Source organism: Phalacrocorax aristotelis, chromosome 5 (genome assembly GCF_949628215.1).
Source record: "Phalacrocorax aristotelis chromosome 5, bGulAri2.1, whole genome shotgun sequence".
Taxonomy (NCBI): Eukaryota; Metazoa; Chordata; class Aves; order Suliformes; family Phalacrocoracidae; genus Phalacrocorax; species Phalacrocorax aristotelis.
Window position 1 is genome coordinate 33,152,481 of NC_134280.1, and position 23,659 is coordinate 33,176,139.

The 23,659-nt window shown below is 38.6% G+C and overlaps 1 protein-coding gene across 1 annotated transcript in view; it reads left to right on the forward strand.

Annotated features, from left to right (window-relative positions):
• The first annotated feature begins 7,557 nt into the window (after window positions 1–7,557).
• DNAH7 (dynein axonemal heavy chain 7) overlaps window positions 7,558–23,659 on the forward strand; it is a 122,273-nt gene continuing 106,171 nt past the window's right edge. The window contains exons 1-12 of the mRNA XM_075093902.1: window positions 7,558–7,806; window positions 11,803–11,868; window positions 12,325–12,433; window positions 12,543–12,696; window positions 13,035–13,128; window positions 14,353–14,533; window positions 15,408–15,480; window positions 17,491–17,616; window positions 18,935–19,054; window positions 20,531–20,714; window positions 22,190–22,369; window positions 23,253–23,256. Of these exons, the coding sequence (XP_074950003.1) occupies window positions 7,792–7,806; window positions 11,803–11,868; window positions 12,325–12,433; window positions 12,543–12,696; window positions 13,035–13,128; window positions 14,353–14,533; window positions 15,408–15,480; window positions 17,491–17,616; window positions 18,935–19,054; window positions 20,531–20,714; window positions 22,190–22,369; window positions 23,253–23,256 (1,306 nt within the window). The 5' untranslated portion in view covers window positions 7,558–7,791. The remainder of the gene's footprint in view (window positions 7,807–11,802; window positions 11,869–12,324; window positions 12,434–12,542; window positions 12,697–13,034; window positions 13,129–14,352; window positions 14,534–15,407; window positions 15,481–17,490; window positions 17,617–18,934; window positions 19,055–20,530; window positions 20,715–22,189; window positions 22,370–23,252; window positions 23,257–23,659) is intronic.

A 23,659-nucleotide genomic window follows, 5' to 3' on the forward strand; every position in this document is an offset into this window, starting at 1 on the left:
TCTTCTTACCAGGACAGTTGTGCTTGTACTCTTGCCAAGTAAGGTAAGTTATGCTTGGAAAAACATACTGTAAAATTGGGGCAAGATAAAAGCATGCAATTAATCTGTGTTCATTTCAGAAACCAATCATCTTGTGCCTTAAGAACCTGGCAGCTGACAGACTGGAAAATACTGCTTAGCCCACGCAGCATTGGAGAAGCGAGCAAGATACAGAATGAGCCAATGTGTACAAAATCTACCAAACTAACGGTAACCTTACAAAGCTGACATGCTGAGTCACCCACCAGTGCATAAGAGTATGATGACATTTCTTAATTAAAAGCAGGTACATGAATTACAACATAAAAATTCTTACCTGCTTAGCTCTAATAAATAAAGTATTCAAAGCATCAGTCATTTCACGTGACAGTGCTAGCTTTTGTTGCTTTCACAACACAACAGGAAGATAAAGGACAATTTTTGACACCTGTGACAAAACCGTTGCCTTCCAGTGAAGACTTCACCTTTGAGAAGAGTGCGAATAGAGAGTTCCTGTGACACACACATTTGCATCCAGAGTCAGTAAGTCAGCACACCTACATTGACCACATATTATGTGTATTTCCTTTACTGTTATGATATTCTTGACAGCAAATAAAGGCTCCTTTTTGTTTTTTTAAACTGACACTGATAGGTGCTTAAGCTCATTCTGGTGTTCTTTCAGAGTGGCTGTGAGGATGAAAAGGGCATACAAGTCCTGGCCTGTAACTTGCTTTATTTCTGTTGACACAGATGACCCCAGATCTCTCCACTATCTTTAAAATTTTTTCCATGTTCCAGTAACTGTAGCATTGTGTTGTACATATGTGGTGTTCCTGTGGTGGCTGTTCTAAAACAATTTGCAAAGTGATCTTTCCTTGACGGTCAGTAGTTCCATTGTGATACGAGCAGAAGACTCATATGAGTGGACACACGCTTCTTATAGCACAGCATGTTTCCAAGAATGATTTTTACAAACAATATGTAAATAATTATCACTCTTTTAGGGAGGAAAATACCATTTGTCCTGTCTTCATTTTATTTTCATGCATTAATTATTCCATGATCGAGATGCAAAACAGGACCTGACTTAATAAAGATCATAAAGTTTGTAGAAGAAAATCTTTTTCGAATGGGGGGAAATTTTCTATTGTTTCATAGGAATTAGTTCTTTCTTACAAAACCACTACTTATTTGTTCTTCCATATTGTTAGTCTAGGTATGGCAAAAATAAGGAATACAAGGAAAACATACAGACTTGTTTTTGTCTTTACCAGATTTTTTTTAAACTGAGACATGTATGCTTTTTTCCCCCCCACTGGAAACTTGCCTAAAGCGTAATGTCTCACCATTCATGGTGAGTTGAAGTGTTAAATTAATTATCTTTTTGAACTAATTAATGTGTCTAATTGCATTTTAAGTGCTGTCTAAAAGTCCTGCCTGTGAACTTAACAGAGTTTAAGTATCAACTCTTGATTTAAAACCCTTAAACTTGAATTTTGATGACTAATACTTTTCCTTTACAGGAATCATTATAAATTATGAATCATCAATTTACCCGCTATGAGAAGCCTCCATGAGAAAGCTTTGCTTGCTTCATTAGAGGTTTTTTACAATGTGAGATCGATTACTTGTTTTATATACAACTGTGGTGAGTCCATGAAGGGTAAATGTGAGAGAACTTAAAAACAGATATACGCACCCATATTTAAGAAAAAAAAAAGAGACAAAAAGAGGTTTTAGACAAAGTGGAGTACAAGAAAGGGTATTACATGGGAATAAGTTCCAGTATGTTAAGCTGAGATTGAAGAAAATGCTGGAGCAATTTAGGGAAGCAACTTTGAGAGATGAGCTGTAGGCATTTAAGAAGCTTTATGAGGGCTTTAAACTGAGGAACTTTGGGGGAGGGGGACAAACTGGCACTGCTAATGCCATCACACACAATGGGGGAATAAGACAGGACAACCTGAGCAGTGATAAAGGTGCCGTGGTGGCCTCATGCGATGGCAACCAGGAGACCAACCACCTCAAGGGTTTGCATAGCTGTAGTGGGTCCTCGTACACCCCTCCGGGGAAACCTGTGTGCTCCAGCACCTTTCTGAAATGCCTGTACACCAACGCACGCAGCATGGGGAATAAACAGCAGGAACTAGAGGTCTGTGTGCGGTCTCAGGGATGTGATCTCATTGCAGTCACAGAGACATGGAGGGATAGCTCGCATGACTGGAATGTGGTCATGGATGGCTACAGGCTTTTCAGGAGAGAGAGACCAGCAAGGCGAGGTGGGGGAGTTGCTCTTCATGTGAGGGAGCAACTGGAATGCATCGAGCTCTGCCTTGGAGTGGAAGGAGAACAAGTTGAGAGCTTGTGGATAAAAATTAAGGGACAGCCAAATATGGGCGACACTGTTGTGAGTGTTTGCTACAGGCCACCTGATCAAGAAGAGGAATGATGAAGTCTTCTACAGACAGCTGGAAGTAGCCTCACAGTCGCAGGCCCTGGTCCTCATGGGGGACTTCAACCACCCTGATATTTGCTGGCAAAGCGACACAGCAAGCCATGCACGATCCAGAAGGTTCCTGCAGAACATTGAAGACAATTTTTTGATGCAAGTGGTGGAGGAGCCAATGAGGCGAGATGTGCTGTGTGACCTTATCCTAACAAACAAGGAAGAGCTGGTTGAAGATGTGAGAGTTGGGGGTAGCCTTGGCTACAGTGACCATGAGATGGTTGAGTTTAGGATACTGCATGGTAGAAGCAGGGCAACAAGTCGGGTTACAACCTTGGACTTCAAGAGGGCCAACTCTGGCCTCTTCAAAGACCTGCTTGGAGGAATCCCATAGGCTAGGGCTCTGGAAGGCGGGGGGTCCAAGAGAACTAGGCAGTATTCAAGGACCGCTCCCTCCAAGCTCAAGATCGGTGCATCCCCAGGAAGAAGTAGTCAGGCAAAGGAGCCAGGAGACCTGCATGGATGACCAAAGAGCTTCTAAAGAAACTCAAATGGAAGAGGGAGGTCCACAGTATGTGGAACAAGGGACTGGCCACTTGGGAGGAATATAGGAATGTTACTGATATGCAGAGATGCAACAAGGAAGGCCAAAGCCCACTTGGAATTCGATCTGGCAAGGGTTGTCAAAGATAACAAGGAGGACTTCTTTAAATATATCCACAGTAAAAGGAAGCCTGGGGCCACAGTGGGCCCACTCCTGAACAAGGAAGGGGCCCTGGAGACACAGGATGCAGAGAAGGTGGAGTTACTGAATGCCTTCTTTGCTTCAGTCTTAAGTGCTAAGGCTGGCCCTCAGGCATCTCAGCCCCCAGAGAAGAGAGGACAAATCTGGAGAAAGGAAGGCTTACCATTGGTTGAGAAGGATTGCATCAGAGATCACCTAGGCAAACTGGATCCTTGCAAATCGATGGGCCCCAATGGGATGCACCCACGAGTGCTGAGGGAGCTGGTGGATGTTCTTGCTGAGCCACTCTCCAGCATCTCTGAAAGGTCGTGGAGGACAGGAGAGGTGCCTGAGGACTGGAGGGGACAGCAAATGTCACTTCAGTCTTCAAAAAGGGCAAGAAGGAGGACCTGGGAAACTATAGGCCAGTTAGCCTCACCTCCCTCCCTGGAAAGGTGATGGAGCGGTTCATCCGGGAGGTCATCTCCAGGCATGTAGAGGACAAGGCGGCTATCAGAAATAGTCAACATGGATTCACCAAGGGAAGATCATGCTTGACCAACCTGATAGCCTTCTGTGATGGTGTGACTGGCTGGGTCGATGAAGGGAGAGCAGTGCATATTGTTTACCTCAACCTCAGTAAGGCATTTGACGGTGTCTCCCATAACATCCTCATAAACAAGCTAAGTGTGGGTTGGATGAGTGGACAGCAAGGTGGACACAGAACTGGCTCTATAACAGAACTCAGAGGGTTGTGATCAATGGAGCAGAGTGGATGGAGGCCTGTCACTACTGGTGTTCCCCAGGGGTCTGTGCTGGGTCCAGTCCTGTTTAATATATTCAGCAATGACGTGGATTAATGGATAGAGCATAACCTCAGCAAGTTCTCTGAAGATACCAAGCTGGGAATAGTGGCTGATACACCAGAAGGCTGTGCTGCCATCCAGCGAGACCTGGACAGGCTGGAGAGCTGGGCTGAGGGGAACCTGATGATATTCAACAAAAGCAAGTGCAAGGTCCTGCACCCGGGGAGGAACAACCCCATGCACCAGTACAGGCTGGAGGCTGACGTGCTAGAAAGCAGCTCTGTTGAGAACGACCTGGGAGTGCTGGAGGACAACAAGCTGACCCTGAGCCAGCAATGTGGCCTTGTGGCCAAGAAGGCCAACAATACCCTGGGGTGCATTAAAAGGAGTGTGGCCAGCAGGTCGAGGGAGGTTATCTTCCCCCTCTACTCTGCCCTAGTGAGACCATGTTTGGAGTACTGTGTCCAGTTTTGGGCCCCCCTGTTTAAGAAGGATGTGGAACTGCTTGAGCAAGTCCAGCAGAGAGCTACCAAGATGATCAGGGGGCTGGAGCACCTCCTTTATGAGGAAAGGCTGAGAGACTTGGGTTTATTCAGCCTGGATGAGAGAAGACTGAGGGGGGATTTCATCAATACCTATAAGTATCAAAAAGGTGAGTGTCAGGACAATGGGACTAGGCCCAATTCAATAGTGCCCAATGACAGGACAAGGGGCAATGGGCACAAGCTGGAACACAGGAGGTTCCACCTCAATATGAGAAAAAAACTTCTTTCCTATAAGGGTGACAGAGCAGTGGCACAGGCTGCCCAGGGAGGCTGTGGAGCCTCCTTCCCTGGAGATGTTAAAAACCCACCTGGATGCGTTCCTGTGCCCCCTGCTCTAGGTGTGCCTGCTCAAGCAGGGGAGTTGGACAAGATGATCTCCAGAGGACCCTTCCAACCCCTGCCATTCTGTGATTCAATTGCATTCAAACATCTTGTTCCATTTTCATGTTAGTTAATGTTTTTTAGTCTGTCATCTGAAACCCCTGGGGAAGGAAAAAATCCCTTCCTGAAATTATTTTTAAAGCAGTACACAAATATGAGAATTTTAATTTTTGTAAACACAGGAGTTATTATATTTGTTGTACTTTCAAACATTACTGATTTGCTCTAATCAAAACATACAAAGCATGCCAGAAAGTATTTTCATTAAAAATGAAAGGATCACTTTTTCACATTAAAAGCAAAACATCTGGCCATTAAAATACTTCACTGTGCATAGTATTTTGGCTTAAGTTTTGTTAATTCCATCCGGTAAGCCACATTGTTATCTACTGTTTAATACTTCTGGCTCTGTTTGAAGGGTGAAAAAACGTATTCTTGATTACCGGCCCTCCAGAATTTAAGAGAGGCATCAAGGTGGAATTAAAAATCCCATATCACTGCATCTTTCAGAAAACGAAAACTTAGTGATAAAGGTGTTACCTGTGGCCTTTTTTCCTCCCTGTATTTAATTTCACTGCGTCCTTGGTCCTTTTTTGTTGCTTTGATGCTCCAACCTTTGATAAACTTTTTATTATGTAACAGTAGATGAACTGAATACTGAATGCCTATGTTTTGTTGACTTTGGCTGGTAATGATGGATTTTTTTTAATAGCCTGCTCCATTTTTTAAATTGCTTTTAGTACAGTTCTAAAACAGAGGTTGATGAGAAGTAGTCACTTTATATTTGTGTGTACTCGATTCTTTTCATCCTTTTGCCATTTTATTCTTTTGATCTTATTTTTATCTCTGAAGTTAGATTTAGATTGTTTTGTTAGGTATGACTATGGAATTTCAGATGAAAGTGAGATGTTGACCAAACGCAGGAAGGCAAGAAACTGAGTTGTAAACCATTTTTTTCTGCTGTGTCCTCCTATGGCCTTGGAAAAGCTGATTAAAGTCAGCTGGTATTGCATTTATGTAAATAAAGTGTGTTTAACTGGTCACTGTAGGAAAAGAATGACATGGGGAAAAAGGGAAAAAGAATAAACAGCAATATATAAGTTGTCAGTTCTCCGACAATGAAAAGTACTATATACACAAAAATTTATTTTCTCTATAACATTCCTATTAGTAACCTAACTGTGTCTTTCCACCTCTGAAGAGTACAAGCAGGTATGCTATTTCCAGTTTCCTAACGAGATAATGAAAAAACAAAACGTCGCTTTTGAGCAAAAGGAATTGCAACACCCAACAGTGTATGGGTATAGCTTCTAATAGCTCAATGACTCGGTATTAAAGAGAAATAGCAAGGATTTCCCTTTGCATGTTTTCCAGCTACACTGTTCTATGTTATAGCCAGTACAGCATACAGCTTGTTTTGAATCTCCCTCAGGTATGTTGAGTATGAGGGCATTTCTCATTTCAAAATCAAAACCAGGCTTTGGTACTGTTTTAGAAAATGCACTGGGAATTCCAAGTGATGTTGAATTTTCTACAGCTGCATAAACCAAAAACACCCTACTGGTCCTTCGCATGGGGTATTTTAACAAAGTGGCTTTTATGTTTAGAATTCTATATATAGACTCCTACAGTGCTCTATGTACAGTTCACAAGGTTGGTTACAGGCCTGAATCAGAGGTCATTTACAGGGATTTTCCAGCAGGCTAACTCTACTGTAAACTGTAGTGCTACCTTTTATGTGTTGCTACTGTGAAAACATAACAAAATTTCTCATTTAAAATTCACAAAGTACCTAACATGCCAACAGCTGTTTCAGGTCCCATTCAAATCCAAACCTGGTCACAGCAAAGTGTTAGAAAATCATACCAACCATACCAGTATTTTATTTACATTGGTCAAAGCATCAGATTCATAATGGAGGATACACCCTTTGACTACCAATGAAACTGAAGATTTTTATTCATATTTCCTTGTATTCTTTGGAATGGAGTGGGGGTGGCAGGTTATTTAAATACCATGCCTATTGTGCACAAGATGAGCTGAGGCATGATGTGGCACCTGAAAAATCTGTGGTTGCTGTTGTCTTTTAGGCACCCCAGTCCAGCCATTAAAGCTTATTGAGAATGATTTTGCAAGCACAGCTGAGTTCTTTTGCATGTTTACTTGGAGCACATGTCTCACTACTTTGCCTAAAACCAAGCAGCTGCATGCACTTACTGATACAGATCAGTTAATGTAAAAGGTAAGAAGGAATGCCTGCCTGAGCAGCAGTGCAAGGTACATGCTACTCCAAGCAATTTTAACTACCCTTATTTTCCTGAAATTGGCAGGCCTCAAAGCATTTTCTACTGGAGACAATCGCGGTGAGGTAACAGCAAAGCTGAAATTTAGCTTGCCGTAGCTGCAAACAACTTCAATAGCTTACAAACAGCCATCACAGGTGTAATCCCTTCCCTGTTGATCAGGTAGTCAGTTGCATGTCTTCAATCAGTAACACCTGAGCAGGCAGCCGGCCTGAAACTTCAGGGTACGCGGCCACGCGCAGGGGCGGCTTTGTGAGCTGACGGTGGCAGGAAGCGGGCTCTGAGCTCCGGGCGTTTCGCTCCCGCCTGCGCGGATTCTGGCTCGTGCGTCCCCGCCCCCGGACCCCGTTTTCTGCTCCTGACGCAACCCGGCACAAGTCCGGAGGATGAGGAAACACCCGCAACCAGCCGCCCCCCCCTTTCGCCGCAAGAGGCCGGGAGTGGCAGCACCGTGGGCCGCGCGCCGCGGCCGTTGGGATTGGCTGTGCGCGCGGCCAGGGCGGTGCCCAACGGCCGCGGTCGTGCTGCTAGGCAACGGCGTCCTCGCTGCCTCCTCTGCGCCGGCATGGGCACCGCGCAGGTACCGGGGCTGAGGGGGCTCTGCAGCTCCTGAGCCGGCGGCTCTGTCCCCGCTCTGGCGGGTTGGGGGCGCCGCGGCGGCCCTCGCCTTGGTGGGGGCTGTGGGGGAGGATTAGGCGCCGGGGCTCACTGAGGGGAGGTGCTGGGGAAGCGCTCGCTCTTCACGCTCGGGTGGACTCGGCTACCGGAGGGAGGCTTGTTCTGATCTGAAAAGCGGTTTTTAAACCATAAATAACAAACTTGAATTAAGCTTCTGAAATCACGTTTTTTATCCCTGACACTTGCTTTGGGGGCCTAGTTGGGCAGCCGTGTTTGTGGAGAAAAGCTTCAGTACACTGTCCCGTATGTTGCAGGCTGGTTGCAACTGATACTTCTAGAAAAACCGTGGTATCTGTGCTGTGAACTCCTTAAATCAGGTTTTTTAGAAGCAACGTAGTCCTCCTTGTAGCTGCCCAGATTAGTTACTTTAGCAGTGCAAACTGAAACAGAGAGTTTTGGTTTGGGCTGTTCTTTGTTCCTGTAGTGTTTCCAGAGAGTGTAACTCTCTTCTATAGGTAGCCCATTATAAACTACAGAAACTAACTTCAGTCTTTGGCTTGGTACAAAATGTTATGTCATAAGCCCTTTCCCCATTTTTTTTTGTTTTTATTTAAACATAGAGCATGAGAGGTTTTAATTAATTCGGTTATTTCCATAATTGCAGGAAGCTTAAATGCTGAAGTCAAATGCCAATAGAAGCTTTTAGGTATGAATGTGGTTTTAAATCACTGGTCACTAACCTATACTAATTTGTATTATTTTTCTAGTGGCCTGATTGGGTTGTAGTTGGTTAATGTAATTATAAGGAAGAGCCTGCCCTCTTCAATCATGTTGTTCTCCTGTTAAGTCAACCCTGTTCTTTTAGTCTCTTTTGGTTTTGATGTCCTCATTCAGATTTGTTTTCCTCTAATGAAATGTGTGAGATATTTTAAGTGAAATCATTCAGTAACTTCCTTCAGTGAATTAAAAGTTCACCAGTTGGTTTTTTTTTGGGGGGGTGGGGTGTGTCTCTTCTTGGGGTGCGTATTAGAAGCTGTGAGTGGGCTGCTCAAACTATCTGAGATAGTCCTCACTGTCCAGGACTCTTTTCAGTACATCTTATTGCCACTAATAAGTCTGCAGTATAATATTTTAAAACGTTGACACTGTCTTCAGTGGAACTAATTTCAACACTGACTTCATCAGTACCAGTGGCCAAGAGGTATAAGTTGTGGTGCTGAATTCTGTTTTTCAACAAAAGAAAATCTAAACAGAATTATGTAATGATCTATATGAAGACAAGCTATAGTCTTAGTAATTTTTGTAGCCCTATTATTTGTAAAAACACCCAGGCTTCTACTATTTTTTCTTAATCAGGAGTCTAAGGATTAAGACTGTGGACCTTGTTACTGAGAGAAATAGATAATACTCTTCCAGGAATACAAAGCTATTTTCTCCTATAAAAAAGATTTTTTTTCTCCATCCATTGCCTTCAGAGGGTAGTAGTTAGCATTCACCATCTGCTTTAGAATCTGGACTAGAGAAACAATGAGCTCTATATTTCAGTCTCATTATGCAAGACAACGGAGAACAAAGAGTGTGTCTATAAAGTTCAGAACTACCTAAGGTGACTTACCTGAGCCAGCTCTGGTCCAGCAGCTGTAAAGCTGTTGACAAAGCAGAGTCCGTTGTCATATCCCCACTGAGATGGTTAGGGAGCTGGAGTGCTTGGTGTATGAGGAGAACCTGAGGGAACTGCATGTGTTCAGCTTGGAGAAGAGCAGATGGTGGAGGAATGTAGTTACTATCCTCCAGCGCCTGAAACAGAGAGAAAATGGTGCCAGATTCCTCTTGGCACTGTGCAGCAGTGGGAGGAGAGGCAACGCTCACAAGTTGCGGAAAGGGAAGTTCCGACTAGGCATAGGGATGATGTTCTTCACGGTGAGTTGATCAAGCAGGGGAGGAGGTTGCCCAGAGAAGCAGTGGCTTTAGAGAACTTCAAATCTTGACAAGGCTGTGCGTAATCTGACCTAACGTTTTGTAGTTAGTAATGCTTGAGAAGGAAAGTGAATAATCAGAGGCCCTTTTCAGCCTACCTCCTTCTATGATTCTATCATAGCATGTTCATATACAGCTGTGTCCAAACCAGTCCAAACTCTGTCCGTAAGCTACACTGCCTCCTATGGGCTTATTGGCTTGGTAAGCAGTAGTTTTATGATGCAGTGCAGACATGCTATTAAAAGATGTATTTGTGCTAGTATAACAAAAAACCAGCAGCTGTTATGCGGTCTATAGTAAGAATTTTCTTGTAGTTGAATATGTTAGACTACAGAGACACAAATGGCTTAATATTTTTCCCAGTAGAGATACAACTGCTCCAGTTACCAAAAAGCAGGCTTGTCACAAAAAGCTTTCTGTATTGGTTATGACACTGCTTTTCCCTCATTTATGCTGAAATAAATTCATCATCTAGGTCACTGCAGACTGAGACTCATATGGGCATTGGAATTCCAAGGTGTGAAAAATCTTGCACATGGACCACACCTAACTGGAAGATAGACTGGCGAAAGCATTAAATGAGGGACTGAAATAGATAGGTGGTTATTGTGGCCAAGTCTTCGGTCGTCCTTTCTGTGATTGACAAAAAGCTAGATTAAAAATATCATAATTGGCCCACTTGGTGTACAGAGTGTTTTAAATCACCAGGCATTTTGATCTCTGTTCAAGGGTAAGCCAGATGTGTTTAATCTCATTTGGGGAGAGAAAGGGGGAGGAGGGATCTTTTGTTCATTAAAAGAGTAGTGCTGTTGATTTTGAGACAAGATACTTAAAACATTTTGTTGTATGTCTCCCTCTTGCAGCTAGTGGTAGTCAAGGAGTTCCTCCCCATCACATTCAGGGGAAGAACTCCCTAGAGCTGGAATGAGTTTGCTCCCCTTTGACAAGTTGGACCACAGATTAGTTTATGAAAAGGTGGCTAACAACTGATAATATGTCTAAGCCTATTTTATTGCTGTCAAATTTCTGTATTTTGAAGGAGGTTTTCTTTGGAGCCTGGTTTGATTTTTGGCTCATTTGGGAATTGCCAGGCTTTATCCTTGACTGCAAAATCCATATAAATAGTGAAGTGCCTAAAACTCGTGAGATCTACACAGCAATGGTATTGCAAATGATAGCCAACCCAACTTATTTAAGGGTAGCTCAGGTATGTCTACACAAACTTTCTGTGCTTTGTGTGTTTCCTCCATTACAGCCTTTGCATATGATGCAAAGCAGAAAGAGGACAGCTGTAGCATAGACTTACAGTACTCATGCAAGTGCAGCTGCATGGGAAGAGTCAGTGCGGGCAGTGCTGGGGGTGGTGTTGGTGGTGTGAAACAGGAGAAGTAGAATAATCGCCAAAGGGGATTGTATTAGTTGCAAAATTATTTAAAATTGGCTCTAGATTGTCTTGTTTGTTTATAGGAAAGTGTGCTAGCCAGAGTCCTGGGCAAGGTCAAAGAATGCTTTTGGATAGACAGATTTAATGTCTGATGCTGAGGGATCAGCATTGTGGAAAAGCAGAGAATAGTGGGCACTCTTAAATGAGAGGTCATGGATTAGAAAAAAAGGACCATTTTATGTTTTAAATGTTGACTGAATGACAGGAATCAAAGAATTAGTTGTCTATTATGATTTCATTGTATCTTGTAATGCTTTTAATGTATATCTTGACAAAAAGGTGTCATAAATGGTTCACAGCCTAAAATTAATTTTTCAGAGCTGTGATTTTTCAAAGACATTTAATAACATTGAATTTCACATGGAAACAATCTAGGAAAAATAGGATAAGTGATATGAACTTATATGTGTAAAAATTATTATAGAAGAGATAAAAAGGAATTATAGCTAGATTACAAGTTTAAGTACTCCTGGAAGTCTAATATTAGAAGTATCTTAATGTAATTCAGATGTCTAGTTGTAATTTCTTTTTTTTTAGCCCAATCCAAGTGGCAAAGGAAAGTTGGCAAAGAGAACACTGAACTTACTACCACAGTTGTCTCAGGTAGTTTTCTTGGCTTTTTTTGCAAGCTTTCATTTACAAATTTGTGTCATAACATGGTTATGTGAAGACCATGGTTCTCATTCAAATATATGCTGAGGTGTGTGTTCTCTCTGTCTGCACTACGTGTTGTATCTGTATGTGGAGCGTTGTTCGTGTTTCAGTATTTAAAAAACATTGAAAGTGGAATATTTGAACAAATTTGAAAATATTTAAGGTATAAATGTAGAGAATTTACAAATATTACATATATGTTTAACATGCTTTTCTCTAATGGTCTGGATATTTAGAATTTGGGGGCAACATATAAGTAGTAGTTTATTGTATGATTTTTATGCTGCCTTATCCCTGTATATTAGGCTACAGTTTCTTTGATTAACTCTGTTCAAGAAATCTTGACGTATGTGTTAGGAGCACCTACAACAAGTGTAAAACTAAAATATAAAATACTTATCCCAGGCAAGGTCTAAACCACTGTGGCAGCAGACTTGTCCTTCATTCCATCTGAGCAAAGAACAGAAATATGATAAGCCAGAGGAGTTTACTGTAAAAAATGAGTATTCACCTGGTAAGTCTAATATTTTTAGTACTACTACAGAAAACCTCTCAGAAACATCAACATGTGTGATACGTTTGAACATTTTAAAAATCTAATTTCAAAATGTATTTTCTGCAAGGAGGATATTTGAAGGTGAGATGCAAGAGACACAAGATACAGGATTCTAGAGATAACGAAGCAGGTGCTAGACCATCAACTTCTATGTTGCAGAGCAGCAGTCACCTGAAAAAAAAGCATGAAAGTTTCAGAAGTGCTCTCGTTAACATTATCTTGTGAGTTTTCTTATCTTTGAATGATGTTTTTCCTTTTTGATGAACCCAATTTTTAAATTAAATTATTTTAAAATTTTGACAATTGCAAACTGAAAGTATGTATAGGAGCATGAACTGTATCACCAATTTTAAGAGCTGAACCTTAGCAGGTAAAATATGAACTTGGTCACGTGCTTCAGTGTTCTTTTTGAATCAGAATGTCTCACGCCCATTATGAAGTTTGGCAGTTACCTTTTTTGTTTTGTTTGTTCACAACTGATGTGTAGGATGGCTATATATTATGCCAGTAATATGTATCTGAAGAATGTGACACATACTCCTTGTTTTTTTTGTCTCAGACAGCAAGACCTTACTGAAGAACAGCTTCCATCCCTTGATGGAACCCATCCTCCAGGAGCAGATTCTTCTACACTAATTGAGAAGGATATTTTGGTAACTAAAGACTGTTCACTAGAGTATTAAATAGAATACAGTGCCAGTCATTTACTGTAGATATTGACAAGATGATTGACACGGTGAGAGATGACTGACAGTGACATAGTCTTCCATTATTCACTTCATACAATATATTTATAGCATTACTGTTGAAAATGGAGCATTAGGAACGTATGGATGATTCAAAGAATTGCAGAATGGAATAGTAACTGAAGGATGACAAATGTGAGGAAGTAATAAATGAATCTTTCCTACACTTGCTGAAGGTGAGAATAACTTGCAAGGGAGGGTGCGCCTCTTTGAGCAGATAGAATCCATAAGACTACCCACATCTAAGGGCTAGGGCGTTCTTCGTTCTCATTCTGGTTTAAGATACCTTGTATGACACAACTGTATATACAATTTTCTGATTTATTTATATTTTAAATAGATTAGGTTCATTTTGGGATAAACTGGTTGAAAAAGATTAATGTGCTTCCTGACACTGGTAATCTTCCAGCTGATATTCCATCCTGCATTTCTTTGTATTTGAGCTGATATATTTCTTAATCTCTGTTTCCTTTAATGCTCTGAGGTTTTGTTAATCAGATTTTCCATGCCTGTTTAAATGCTGGCATGCAAGCAGATGTACTTATTTGCGGTTATACCTTCGTATTCTGAGGAATACATTAGCTGTATGTTGCATATCCATGCAAAACTCTACAGAATGCATGGATTTCTTTTCTAATATATGTTCCAGCCCTGGAGCTAGTGGATAACAATGGCAGCACTGGAATGACTAGATAAATGAATATATATTGAAAATTTATTTAAGGAAAAGATGGGTACTGGGACAGTGCAAAAGAGAAGCATCTCTTCAGAATTTTAGAATTGTAACAGCAAACCCAAAAGAGAAGTCAGATTTCTATGAGTTATGTCCATTCTTCAGTAAATTTTTTATTTAGCTGTATCGGAGAAATGGAATGAGGCTTATGCCAATTATACTCTGTTTTTCTATCTCAACAGCTTTTTATCGTTGTTACGCTGACTAGTGTTTGGCAAGCTGATGAAGATATTTACATCAGATTTAGTATTGTGTATGTAGTCTACAACATAAATCAGTACTTAGTACTAATTACATCTATTTTTACTAAATAAGCCCGTATCTCTAGCTAGACCTGTAGTAGCAGTGACTTTCTAGTACTGGACTTAATCAATGCATCTTGTTCTTTTACCGTGCAGAAATACTACTATTATATTCGCCATGGAATTGATACAGCAAATGTGGCCCCAATGGATGAATCATGGCTAGACCACATCTTGGCTTTAATTCCACAACATCTGAAAGTACTTGATGAAAGTATACGTTCACTGACTGATGAAATGAAAGAAGACTATCTTCTGAGTGTAAAAAAGGCTATAGGTAGATTTCTAGGAGTTTACTTGCATTTTCTCCCAAGCTGCTAATGTTCAGAAGCATTAACTGAGGGCAGTTCTCTACTGAGAGCTGCCGTTGTGGAAGGGTTATATAAAAGTGCTCTCCCGGATCTTAGAGGCACATTTTAGTAAGACAAATACTCGGGTTTTCTTATCCTTGTCATGATCAAAGCTAATATTACTCAATATTTTTGATCTCTCAACACTTTTTTAAAACATAATTTTATTTTATAAATACCTATTCAGTGGATTGAGGAGAAAGCTATAGTCTTTTCATTATATAGCGATATAAAACTGCTTATCTCGGTGAATTGTGCTTTTGGACATGTTGGTTGAGACATTGAGTTGTTGGAGCATGTCCAGAGAAGGGCAACAAAGCTGGTGAAGGTTCTAGAGCACAACTATTATTACAAGAGGCTGAGGGAACTACATTTGTTTAGCTTGGAGAAGAGGAGGCTGAGGGGAGACCAACTCACTCTCTACAACCACCTGAAAGAAGATTGTAGCAAGGTGGGTGTTGGTCTCTTTTCCCATATAACAAACAATATGACAAGACAAAATGGCCTCAAGTTGCACCAGGGGAGGTTCAGATTGGATATTAGCAAAAATTTCTTCACCGAAAAGTTTGTCAAGCACTGGAATTGGCTGCCCAGGGAAGCAGTTGAGTCACCATCCCCGGAGGTATTTAAAAGATCTTTAGTTGTGGTTCTTAGGGACATGGTTTAGTAGTGGACTTGGCAGTGCTAGGTTAATGGTTGGACTTGATGATCTTAACAGTCTTTTCCAACCTAAATTGTTATATGATTCTGATTTCTTTGTTAAGTTTATATTGGCTTTTCTTCTTTATATACTCTTTTCAGTTGACTTTGTTTTAAGAGACACCAGGGAAAAGGACGACGACAAGAATGACTTTGTTCCACCTCATCGTGCAGAGTAAGAAAATATATGTATTTAGAAACACTGGCTGGAGAATAGTGGGGTAGAATAGCATGTACAAGGAACAGTCATAATAGTGGTAGTCAGTGTCATCTGTAAACAAGATTTAATTGTTAGATTATAGATTATACAGCATCTTTGGAAAAAACCTGGAAAATGTGTCTACCTTGAAAGGTTGTTCTGAATTAGTTTTGTTTAGCAGTGCTTAACTGGTCAGAAGTCTCAAAATTAATCCCACAGCATTTGAAAATGGGATATAGCCGGCCAAATGTTCACGTATAAACTGCATTATAATCAATGGAACAATGTCATGTTCTGCACAGATTTTACTGAAGCTTTGTCTTATTTACAGATTGTGACAGTTTGGCTCAATACATATGGGTTTAAGAATGTAATAAATACAGACTGTCTTTTTCCTCAGAAAAATTCAGCAATTTGCAGTAGAAACAGTGATAGATGCCTAGCTTTTCTGGCTGGGTTTTTGAGTATGTAGCAACCTCCATACTGGAGTGGATAGATGTGGCCTTTGTTTTGAGTAATGGACTATCTCTTTTCCATTCAAACTTGCCTTAAAGTCTGCAGTCTACTGAAAGCAAATACAGTGCTACTCCCAGGATCATACATCTGTCCAGTGTGGATCAGCCTATCTAATATCAACTTTTCTAGAACATTAATTCTTCCCAAGATGTGGAAGTGATGAGGTACCTCTTTCATAGTTCTAGCCAAAACCTGGTAAAATAAATTTGCCTTGTAGAGGAATGAAATCTTACAAATGCTGCAGAAACAGAACATTTCCACTGATATCAACCAGCCTCTGTTTTGGGGGTGGCATTACTGAATGATTTTAAAATCAGAAAAGGTTTTGTTATAAATAATTTCTGGCCTGTGTTTTGAGATAGATGCTTTTAAATATCAAATGGTAGGCATTAGACGATGGTGGAAGGGGTGCTGTGACAGATGCTAATTAAGCAATTTAAGTCTTAAAGAGAAATCATATGTGATTAATTTAGTGTTGTGATTGTATCCTCTGGGTAAGAGGCCATCCTGCATCTGATTCTTTGTAGATCTTCCATATCTCCTAGGAACAGTGTAGGACATCACAGTAGTTTGTATATAAGGTTATGTCACATGCTTACATGCAAATCCAAAAGTACAAAATTCTCAGAATAATAATTGGTAAAACAGCTTTATTCCGTAAACAGTATTTGAAATATTAAACCTTTTTCTAAGGAAATATGTAAGATAGATGTGCTAAAACTTGACGTTGTTAAACTTGACTTCCTGTAGCTACTTTTTCTATCTCCTATAGAATACAGACTCACTGCGAAATGGATAAAAGTTATACTTTATATCAGAATTTTTTGAATACTTCATTATGAAAATGGGAACAAAAGTATTACCAATATGACAAATTTGTCAGAAGTGTTTGCTTTTCCCTTGCAACCTGAAAGTTGCAGTGTATACTTACTAAGTTGTAAACCTTAATATTTTGATAGTAAAATCAGACTGCCTGTAGAAAATGACAACAGTTTTTAAAGCAAAGGCTGTGAGTATATAAAAAAGCCTCCAAAATAGTTTAGTTTTTAAAAAATTGAAAGCAGACAGTTTACAAAAAGTCTCTAAATTTGAGTTTTTACAGATTTGATGACGAGCATAAACAGATACTACATATTGTAGAAAAATTGCATATTAATTGACTAAATACATTATGTATAATGATTTTATTACATGCTAAATATAAGGGACCATGAATAGGCTACAAATCTCTTAGGATTTGGCCAGTATTTCTCTCATATTATTTCTTTTTTTTCTTACACAGTGATCAATATTGGAAGACTTTTTTTGATACCTGAATAATGAGAAGAAAGCTAGATTTATCTCCTGAATTCTGTGCTTTCTGGGATGCAAACAATTATCTTAAATGTATAAATATTTCATTTCTTAGCACAGCTACATTCATCCTACTGTTTCTTGTTGGTTTTGTAGTTGTTCGTTTGTTTTTTTTAGAATAGAAGTAGTGCCAAAACCTTGGAACAAGTCTGTCTTGTCAGCATGCAGTTTCCTGAAAGAAAATTTGCATGCAATAAATCCTTCAATGCTTGCTGTTCTGAGCTTATGGGAGACCTCATTTAAGTAAGTGTTACCTATATCTCTTAGGGTTCAGCTGCTCAAGATTTCAGAATCTATATAGGGAAGTCACAGATGGTGACATGTTGAGATTTCCAAGCAGGCCTATTGAATTTGGGACTGCTACAGTGTATACATCTGAACACTGATCATAGATATGGATGGCTTTGTTCAAAAGCCATTATCCCAAATGCGTTTGTCTATGTTCCCCCTAACTTTAAAGTGTAAAGACTTTCTGCCAACTTTTCCTCTAGAGAGGTCGAACTTCCCCAGAAATCACATGGAAAGTGTTACCATCTTAATTTCCTTTGGTGTCTAGAGAGTTTTAAGCAAGAAGCTTCACATGAAAGTTGAATAGATTGCCTGTTCTGTACTTGATTTTCTTTAGAGCTTGGGTGACATGCCATCTGGACCTGGTAATCTGTGATTTTTGGTTTGTTTTGTTCTACAGCCTGTTCCACTGACACTTCGACTTGAAACACAATGTTCCTTGTATGATAGGGCTTCTGTTTTTTTAAATAGTCTTTCTTGCTTTTAGTATAGTCCCTTAATCTCTCTTTAAATTTCACACTTTTTTTGGTCTTTCTAAGGGCAGGAGTATTCAAAACAGTCCAAAGAAGAGAAGGGTTGCTTTCCTGACTAGCAGGGCACTTATGGGTTTTTTCCTTAGCTGATTAACAAGGGAAAAAGGCATTAGATGGGCTATTATTTTCTGCTTGCCAGTGTAAACCAAACTGCTTGCTTATTTCTTGACTGGTGATACAAAAAGAATGAACTGACCTGTCCAGGCCAGGTGCTGGAACAAGTTGCAAGGAGTGGCTTGTGTTTTGTTCTTTAGCTTTTGTTGTATCTGTTAAGTAGGAGATAAAATTTGGACAATGTCTCTTAAAAAATATAAAACCTGAAAAATATTTTGAAGGTAGGTTTAGATGGTTATTAATTTATTTTTACATTGTTTTAGAATATTTGTAAAAATCCATCCAGGCCTAGAAAGGAATGTTATTTAAAGCATTCAGAATTTTTAATGTTCAAACTTATATATAATGAATAACATACAAACTCTGATTCTGAAAATAGTTTATTAATAAGCTTACATGTAGTAATTACTACTCAGTTTAATTCCATGTATACGAACAGTAATGCAGTGCTTAATTTGGTTGTTCTGAAAAAATAGAAGATAATTTCTGAAAATAACATTGTTTAAAATGTTTAAAACACTTCATTTGAAATGTGAAATATGAAAAAAGTTTTATGGAAACAGAAGAATAAAAACCAAGATGCAGTAAATATACTCCTAAAATATTCATGTTACGTTCCATTTCAGAAATTTACGCCTTCTTGATACAGAAATATTTCACAATAAACAAGAAGCTGAGGAACTCTCATTTTTCCAGAATGAAGTCATGAAGGAAATTGGAAAATCCAAAGCGACTCTATCTAAGAAGTATGATCCAGTGTATCCATAATTTTTAAGTTACAGGGAAATATTTAGCTTTTTCTTCAGCTGTTTTTGAAACCCTGAACTTTCTGGAGAGAGAAGGGATGATCTATTTTAATAATACATATTAAAGAAAGAGACGCAGTGTTGTGAAATGCTTTCAGGACTATGAACAAAAACTGCTGTGTAAATATTGAGCATGTTATGATTTGTGCAGTTTTCTTATTTTGAATTTTGGTGTGACGTGTGTTACTTCCTTCTTAGAGGGACGTTAACAATATATGCATTTTGGCCTTTTATGACAAAAGCTTTTGTTTTGTGGACTCATTTGTGCTGGATAAATTAAAATACAATGTTACTACTATCAATTTATTGTGTTTTAGAATATAAATGATGATATAACTTATTATATAATCAGACTTGCCACATCCCCATTTCACAAAAAGGAAGTGTCTCGTTGATAGAAGATTAACCTAATATCATATCAGTATCTCTGTGGAATTTCTATTGATTATTTTGGAATTTCTGTTTGTATATTCTCAGTATTGTAGCTGTTTCTGACAGCAGAGTCATCTAAAAACATTAATGAAATTTGTTGATTTTACAGATTACTTTTGAAAATCTTAGCCATAAAGAGCTTGGATATCATGATGTTTGTATTTTCAGTCTGAGATATTTTAAAAGAAAGGCAATTTTCTCAGTAGTGTACTCAGTATGCTGCAGTTAAGTTTTCAAATAAAGCATCAAAATTGCTAGTTCTCTTTTAGGTAATTGCGGCCAGACTGTGTTGTTTGTATCTATCTGATCTTTCTTTAACGAAGAATGCTTGATTCCTGCAGCTATGTATTACTGCATTCTTACTATTTTAGGTTTTAATTAAATCAAACTACTGTTGAGACTATATAGTTTCAAATACTTGTTTTTTATTCTATTAACCTTGAAGGTTTTTATTTCTGTACTTGTCTACGATTCTGTTATGTAGTGCTTTTGCCATTTTCAGATGTATTTCTTCCTGAACCTGAAGATACCTCTCTCCTCTTAAATGAAGACTGCACACTTCTGTACTTTTTTCCTTTCTATTTCCCAGCAATGCCAGAGCCAATTTCATTTTGGTTAAGGGCAACTGGGCAGAATTCTCTTTGGATTGTTTTCACATATTAACACCTACTGAGGTTACAAGGGTGCATAATGTGAAGCCTTTCTGGCCTGAGAAATAGGAGGGCAAAGCAAGATAGCAAATTTGTCTATCCTAATATCTTATATTTTAAATATGGTTCCATAATAATAGACAGCATTTTCAGAGACAAGATTCCTTAGAATTTAAAAAGTACTACCATATGACCTGCTTAAGCTGAACTGCAGTTTTGCAAGTATACTGCAGCATCTTTTGGCTGCATGCAATATAAGCGTTTATAGCAACTAAAACCCACAAGTTTATTAATGCTAATCACTTGAAAAACTTAAATATTGTATTCTTTTAAGGTGGTTTCCAGAAGTGCAGAAGATCTTTTACCAGGGTAGTAAACGAAAACAAGTACCCAGCAATGCCAGCATCACTAAATTAGAGTCTTTCTTCAGTTGTGCTGCCACTTTAATGACTCATCAGTTGCAACATATACTTTTACATTCAGTTCAAGACTTTACAGATTTAATTGTTCAACCTGCAGTAAGTAGTCTTTCATACACACGCTAGCAGCATTGTTTATTCATGTACATATAACTTTTCCTGTTTCTTTTGCTTCTTTTGAAAAAAAAAAAAATAGAGAAAAGAGTATAAACTCTGGTGGCAGGTACTTTCTGGGAAAAAAGGAATATTTTAGGAATATTTAGGAATGCATTATTAAGTAGAGTTAAAATAACCTTTTTTTGTCATGTAAGCAGGGAAATATTTAAAATCTGGTATTCTCAAGGACACACAGCAGTCAATTAGACATAGAGTAGGAATTAATTAATACAAAGGCCATTTGCATCTTGCACTAGTGCTCTCTCTCCATAATACCCATCTGTGAAGAAGCCTTATCTTTCTGCTTTTAGTAGGTGTCTACTATATGCTTTGGCAGAATAGTTCTTAGGAAGGAAAAAAAAGTAAGGAGGAGTTTCTCTTTGGCACTCACATAATGTCTATTGTAGAGGTAAATATTTCTTCTTGACATTTTATGTCTTGGAGTGCATCTGGATCTTTTGTTCCGCATTTTGTTAATACAGTCTTGCTGTCAAATATCCACAGAACTCTGGCTCCAGATAATACTGATTGAAAAAACATGCAGAGAATGTAAGGAAGTAAGGAATCATGTTGTGGAAGCAGAGGATATATTTTTTTCATTCCTACTTCTCTGTAATTGCTTTGTATACTTCTGAGTTAAGTGAGCTTTGTCTGCAGTACTATTTTCTGTTGTTATTAGTAATAGGTATGCATTTTCTAATCTTACCTTTCCTAATGGTGATCTATGCTACCTAGTAGTGATAAAATACTTCCTCGTGTTTCCTAATTTAATTTCAGTTAGGTTAGAATATATTAGCAGATGTGGGAAAGGTAGAGATGTCTGATCCAGATTAAAGATATGGTGAAAAATCAAATTATGCCACCACAAGACGAAAGCATATACCAGTTTTCATACTGGAATACATGGGAATCCATACTGCAAATACAACCTGCAAAATACTCAGATTAGTTTTTGTGGATCAGATTTTTGTTTAGCAAATAAAATTGGATGTAAAACTTTTTTTTTTTTAAGGTTAGTAGATTCATAGTGACTGTTCCTGATGATGAATACACGTACTGCTGTACACATTCATATATTGCTACACTTGTGAGGGCTACTACTGTGAAGTTACCCTGCCTCAGTCTATGCAAGCAACTTTATAAAAGTTGTTGGCTGGTGTATAGGGGATGCTCTTGTGTGTACTAAAAATAGCATTGTATTTCATCATATTGAACGTCAGGTTACATGAATTTTATCAGAGACATACTTTCTACTTGCACAAGTATCTTTGTTAGGATTATGGCATGTCATTTCCAATTTAAGTCTCTACAATTTAAAATGCATATGCTGCAGTAATTCTTAATGATCCTGTGACTTTCCCTGCATATGTTAGGTGAACTAATATTTTACTACTTTTTTTTGTGTGTGTGTGTGTTAGAAATCTGTCCAAGCCTACAAACACCCAGGTTTCATCCTGAGGCTAATCCTTCAGAACAACAGTATTAAATTTGAACCTGACTTTAATGACTACGAGGATATATTACTGAATGTTTATACTGTTATGATTCAAGCTGTCAGTGATATGCCAAGAGTTGAGACCAAATTATTTTTTAAGTGGGTAAGAAACTACAATCTTCATGGGGTTTGCTTTGTCATTATATTGTTGCTACATTTAGCTCCTAGGTATTTTAATGGATAGCCCTATCGTCTGAACTCACATAGTCATATTATAATACTCTTTTAGAATATTTTGAATTCTTTGAAATCATTTTATTACTAAAAAGCCCAATCGGTGTTCTCTAGGCAAATAAATTGCCTAGTTTCCTCTCAGTTTTCTGTAGCAGCTACTACAAACAAAATTGATGCATTTAAACTTTAAACACATTTCTGTGGTATTTTGGAAAATACCTTCTATTTTGATGCTGGGCAGGGTACTGTCTTTTTAAATATAGTCTTTTGAGTAGACTATCCTTTAAAAAAAATCTAAACCATATTTTGAAAGTAGTTTATATTTTAGTTGTTATCTGCATTCAACCAGGTAAAAATGTTAGGTAAAACAGGAAACTATCTAGGTTATGTAAAAAACATTTTGTGAAATAATAATAATAAAAAAGTACCTACTTGGTTTAGAATGACATATTACTTTCAGTGCAGCAATCTTTGGTTTTTGACATGGAGAGAGTGAAAGTAATGCCCTGTGGTGCCTCTTGATCATTTCCCAGAGAGCTGTGGGAGGTGAACATTTCTTTTTTGCTTCAGGAAGAGTCATTTGGACATTCTGTTGCTCTTTCTGTCTAGCCTCAACTTGAATTTTAAATAAAGATACCAGCCCCAACATTTTTGTTAATATGCTTGAACGCATGACCAAGCAGACACCTAAGTAGTATGCTATGCTTTATAAAAGCACTAATCAATAACCTGTGAAAAGGCAAATTAAAAGAAGCATCCTGAACGTGTCTAAATGGACAAGAGCAAGGCTTTAGATCACCTGGGCGTTGCAGGAAAGTGTTTTTACATATTTCTAATGTTACAGATTCACCAGCTGAAAGCAAAATTGAAGTTGTGCCTGTGCTTCAGGAAAAATAAATTCCATGGAAATTAAATTTAAAATTGTTGATAGGATTGTTTTGGGTGGATAAGTATGTGGAATTCTGAGTTTCTGAATGAAGCAGCATTCATTTCTTACTTGTTGGAGGAAAACATCCATAAGCTAGGATTAAAAAAAAAAATTGGTGGACAACGTAAATAGCTGTATATACAAAATTAGGTTTGTGATCAATCTTTAATTAGGAAGATCCTAAAGTAACGTTCAATTGATTTGTCTATACTGTTTATCTTCCACGACACAACAGAGCTACAGGCATAACTGTAATATGAAAATGTGTTTGGGTTTTTGTGTGATTTTTTT